Source organism: Vicia villosa, linkage group LG2, assembly GCF_029867415.1.
Source record: "Vicia villosa cultivar HV-30 ecotype Madison, WI linkage group LG2, Vvil1.0, whole genome shotgun sequence".
Taxonomy (NCBI): domain Eukaryota; kingdom Viridiplantae; phylum Streptophyta; class Magnoliopsida; order Fabales; family Fabaceae; genus Vicia; species Vicia villosa.
In genome coordinates, this window is record NC_081181.1 from 161,272,982 (window position 1) to 161,278,157 (window position 5,176).

At 34.4% G+C, this 5,176-nt stretch overlaps 1 protein-coding gene across 1 annotated transcript; it reads left to right on the top strand.

The window, feature by feature from the left end:
- The first annotated feature begins 426 nt into the window (after nucleotides 1-426).
- Nucleotides 427-4,319, top strand: LOC131652766 (xyloglucan glycosyltransferase 4-like). Its single transcript, XM_058922723.1, has 4 exons — nucleotides 427-1,373; nucleotides 2,016-2,324; nucleotides 2,570-2,974; nucleotides 3,323-4,319. Exons 1-4 carry the CDS (start codon nucleotides 732-734, stop codon nucleotides 3,956-3,958), a joined length of 1,992 nt encoding a protein of 663 aa, XP_058778706.1. The 5' UTR covers nucleotides 427-731; the 3' UTR covers nucleotides 3,959-4,319.
- Nucleotides 4,320-5,176: the final 857 nt, after the last annotated feature.

Sequence of the window (5,176 nt, forward strand, 5' to 3'; positions counted from 1 at the left end):
AACATGCCAGCCTGTTCTTTCACACTTACCTCAACTTGTCAATTAGCCAATCAAATAGAGTCACCATTAAATGGATAATTAATATTCATTGAGTAAAAAAAAGTAAGAAATTTTAAAATGAAGGATCTATCAAACGTCATTTTTAATGAAATGTCGTAAATTCGAACTTACAATTTTACAATCGAATATCAACTATAAAATTATCAAGTCAATGGATTTTACTAACGAGTAACCATCAAATAAATCTGACCGTTAGATCAAAATCAGACAAAAATATCATCTTTTCTATATAAAGTGATTAAATATTTTGAACCGCGTAAATCAAAATCAAAATTAATTATAATTCAAAACTTTTCTTAAAGTTGGATTTTGCCATATGAGACATAAAAAAAGCTGTTTTTTAGTTCTTATTCTTATATGAAGCATTATTAATACCTTGCTTTACTCTCTCAAACTAGTCCTCTCTATCTCTCTCTCTTATTCACAAAATTCCTTAACAAATCTCTCTGATTTTCTTTCATTCATTTTTCAAAATCTAATCACACATACCAAAAAAACCTGTAATATATCCATGACCCTTTAGTGTTCACACACCATTAATGTTGAAGAAAATTCTCTAATCATCTTCCATTGCCATTGGTCACCATCAATTATCAAACCCCTCTAATCAAAATTCAATTTTTTTGGTTTTGATACAAAAAAAAAGGTTTTTTTTTTTTGTTCTTACACTGATGGCACCAAATTCAGTTACAATTTCAACTGACAAAGCCAACGATTTCACTTTGTTACAAGTTCATGATTTGGATTCTCCAATCTTTCAAGAAAAGCAAAAAAAATCAGCAAGTACAAAACAGTTTACTTGGGTTATTCTCCTTAAACTCCACAAACTTCTCACATGTTTAACATGGTTAACAACTGGTGTCAAATCAATGTTTTCTTTGGTGAAAAAGAGAGTTTCTTTGTCTGATATAGGTGATGAGAATCCAAAGAACACAACGAGGTTATACAGATTCATCAAGTTTTTTCTTGCTCTTTCAATTCTTGCTTTGGTTGTTGAAATCATTGCTCATTTCAATCAGTGGAATTTGCTTGTGTTTCAACCTTGGGAGGTGAAGAGTCTCTTGCAATGGTTTTATCTTGGTTGGTTGTCTTTTAGAGAGAACTATGTTGGTCCTTTGGTTTTGCTTGTGTCGAAGTTTTGTATTGTGTTGTTCTTGATTCAGTCTTTGGATCGACTTGTTCTTTGTGTTGGATGCTTTTGGATCAAGTATAAGAAGTTGAAGCCTACATTTGATGATGATGTTTATGATGTTGAGGATCCTTTGAGCTTTCCTATGGTTCTTGTTCAGATTCCAATGTGTAATGAGAGAGAGGTAACGAAATGCTGCAACTTGATTCTAATTTATGGTTTATGATTTCTTTCAAACAGGTTGTGTGCATATTGGATTTGATTATGATTGCAATTTGGTAGCTTGATTTGTTAATGATTTGCCAATTTTATGTTTTTTTTGGCCGAATTGTTCGGTTGCCGGGGCAAAAGGGTCTACTAATCCGGAGTTCGATTGATAGATAAGTAAAGTCTGGTCAATAATTGCTCCAATCATAGTTCAAGTTCGGGTATTTCTGATCGATTTTGCCTTCATTGGTACTCTGGAGTTTGGTTGGTAGATAGGTAGTGTCTGACTAAAGATTGTTCCAGCCAAAATTCAAACTCTGGTAGTCGCGATCGGTTTGAACTTCACCAAAGCTTATGTGTTTATTAGATCGAATTATGATAGGAATTCAGTAGCCTTATTCGAATTTCACGTTTTTTTTTGTCTTAAACCTTTAATTCTAGGAAATGGTAGTAGTAAGTAAAGTCTGACTAAAAATTGTTCTAATCAGAGTTCAATTTGAGTCCTCCCGATCGATTCAACAGTCATTGGAGCTCATTAGTCATTTGAACTAAAACACTTGGTTTTCCAGTTTAACATCTGATGCTGACACTTTTTTTTGTTTTTTTCTATTGAATGAAGGTTTATTCACAATCAATTGGTGCTGCTTGTGAACTTGATTGGCCAAAAGATAGAATACTGGTTCAAGTCTTGGATGATTCAGATGATCCTAGTTTACAGATGCTTATCAAAGATGAAGTTTCGTCTTGGAAAGAAAAAGGCGTGAACATTGTTTATCGACATAGATTGATCAGAACTGGTTATAAAGCTGGAAATCTTAAGTCAGCTATGTCATGTGACTATGTCAAAGATTATGAATTTGTCGCAATATTTGATGCAGATTTTCAGCCAAATCCTGATTACCTCAAACTAACCATTCCTCATTTCAAGGTATGCATTATAATTCTGTCAAAAATTTCAAAACATTGTCTCTGAGATAGGGATGGGAATAGGCCACAGACCAACTAACAGGGGCCTATGGCCTAGCCTACGTAGGCCCAGGCGAGACCAGCTAGGAGTGTACGGCCTAGCCTATTCCCACCCCTACTCTAAAACATATTTTACCTGTGAAAATGGAAAATGGAGACACCAGAAGTAACCGACGGTAACAATTTTTGTGACTTTTTTGTTTATAGGGAAAACCGGACTTGGGATTAGTACAAGCAAGATGGTCATATGTGAACAAAGACGAGAATCTTCTGACGAGGCTTCAAAACATCAACTTGTGTTTTCACTTTGAAGTTGAACAACAAGTGAATGGTCATTTCTTGAATTTCTTTGGATTCAATGGAACGGCCGGTGTTTGGAGGATCGAGGCTTTGGAAGATTCAGGAGGGTGGTTGGAGAGGACAACAGTTGAGGACATGGATATAGCAGTAAGGGCACATTTGAATGGATGGAAATTCATATACCTTAATGATGTTAAAGTTCTTTGTGAATTACCTGAATCTTATGAAGCTTATAAGAAACAACAACATAGGTGGCATTCTGGTCCTATGCAACTTTTTAGGCTGTGTCTTCCTGCAGTAATATCTTCAAAGGTATTGTTCATTTTCCATTTTTCTTTCGACTTTATATCGAGTAACATGGTCATGCTTTATTGAATAACATGGTTTTAAATCGCGGTCTATATCTGCTCTTTTGTTATAAAAATGACTTCCTCCATAAGCACTTATATGATAAAAAACATTTATACTATAAGTGCTTAATTAAACTATATATCCAAACACATCCTAGAGGTTTTTCTATTGCAATTGCGGTCGCATCGACAACAATTATCCACAAATTCTCGCAAAATGGATGATTGCAGAACGACCTGACCGCAATTTAAAAACATGTCTAGAAATGCTAAAAAGTTTTCTGAATTTTGGTTTGCTATTTTGTTGCAGATATCAATTTGGAAGAAGGCAAATCTAATATTTTTGTTCTTCTTATTGAGGAAACTTATACTTCCCTTCTACTCATTCACCTTATTCTGCATCATACTACCCTTAACAATGTTCATACCCGAAGCCGAACTACCTCTTTGGGTAATCTGTTACGTCCCTATCGTCATGTCATTCATAAACATCCTTCCATCACCAAAATCCGTCCCTTTCCTCGTCCCATATCTTCTTTTCGAGAACACAATGTCGGTTACAAAGTTCAACGCAATGGTTTCCGGATTATTTCAACTAGGAAGTGCTTATGAATGGGTTGTGACAAAGAAAACAGGTAGGTCATCTGAGTCGGATTTGTTTGCATTAGCCGAAAGAGAATCAAAGTCTTCGAATGAAGACAAGCTTCATAGAAGACATTCAGAATCTGGTTTGGAGTTATTAGGAAAAATTCAGAAATCAGAAGTGATTGTAAAGAAGAAGAGAAACAAACTCTATAGGAAAGAACTAGCACTTGCTTTTCTTTTACTCACTGCTTCTGCTAGAAGTCTTTTATCAGAACATGGTGTTCATTTTTATTTTTTGCTTTTTCAAGGTTTGTCATTTCTTGTGATGGGTTTGGACTTGATTGGTGAACAAGTTAGCTAAAGCAAAGCTTGTTTTTGACACCAATATTTAAGTCTGTTTGGATTGACTTATTGTTATAAACACTTACGAAAACAGCTTATGACAATGCTATAAGGTGTTTTCCGCTTATTTTTGTAAGTACTTTAAGATATGAACAATTTATACACAAGTACTTATATGATAAGCGTTTACTTGAGGTGTTTATCCAAACAGAGTCTTAGCGATTTTAAGTTCTTATTATCAGTTGAAAGAACTATATCAGCTGATAAGAAATGAGATATAGAGTAAAGTTGATTGATTGTATAATCATAAAATGTTAAGAATTCATAGAGACAAGAATGTAATTCTTTTGTTCAGTTTACATTTTTTTATAGACTTGAAATTTGTCGGAGAATTATATCATTTGTTTGGTTTTTTATTTTTGTTGTTTTCACTTATGTAAAGTTTTAGGATCAAGACAGTATTGTTGAAATATAATTGTATATACCTTTTGGTTTTTAGATTAGTTTGGGAAATGAGTTACATTTCCTTTCTGTTTTGCCATAGCAAGTGGCCTATATTTCTCAATGGTGTCTGCACCTAAATGCTTTGGAATGAGAATAAGAGTGTTCGCATTGAAGTTTTGCAGTAACCAACCTTTCATGTAGAATTCAATAACATCAACGGTGTCCTCAAGCATTACAATATCATAATAAGTCTAGAAAAAGTATGACCCAAAACCATAAGGGCTAGGCTAGGAGCACTATCTTTGTTAAAAGCAAAGACTGCACTTTTGGTTCAGTCTATCATCGGTTAACTTAGAGATAACTTCATTCACAAGAAAAAATTTCTGCACAACATACTTTATTTGGAATGTCGATTTCTGGTAACTCTTAAAGCGTATTTCCTCTTTTTCAGATTTTTGATGTCATTGAAGTTGAGATGACCAATTCTGTAGTTCCATAGTCATTCATCTCTGCTAGCTGCAGTTGCCAGACACTTGTGGTCCATCACATTAAGTTCAACCTTGAAGGTTCTGTTTTGAGACATATGAGCCTTCAAGATTAATCTACCACCTGAGTCGAGAACTCTCATCATCCTATCTTTGATCGACAATTTGTAATTCTTCTCAATCAGTTGCCCTATGCTGAGAAAATGGCTTTTCATGACTAGTATGTACAATGCATTTGAAATTACCGACCTTCAGGTGCCCCATGCTTCTTTCGCTAGTTCTACACCACTCAGCTTTTCAAAGTTATT

Excerpts from the sequence above, each read along its gene's own strand:
- LOC131652766 (XM_058922723.1), top strand. The coding sequence starts at position 732 with ATGGCACCAAATTCAGTTACAATTTCAACTGACAAAGCCAACGATTTC. Across the intron at positions 1,374-2,015 it reads CAATGTGTAATGAGAGAGAG|GTTTATTCACAATCAATTGG; the intron begins GTAACGAAATGC and ends TATTGAATGAAG. Across the intron at positions 2,975-3,322 it reads CTGCAGTAATATCTTCAAAG|ATATCAATTTGGAAGAAGGC; the intron begins GTATTGTTCATT and ends ATTTTGTTGCAG.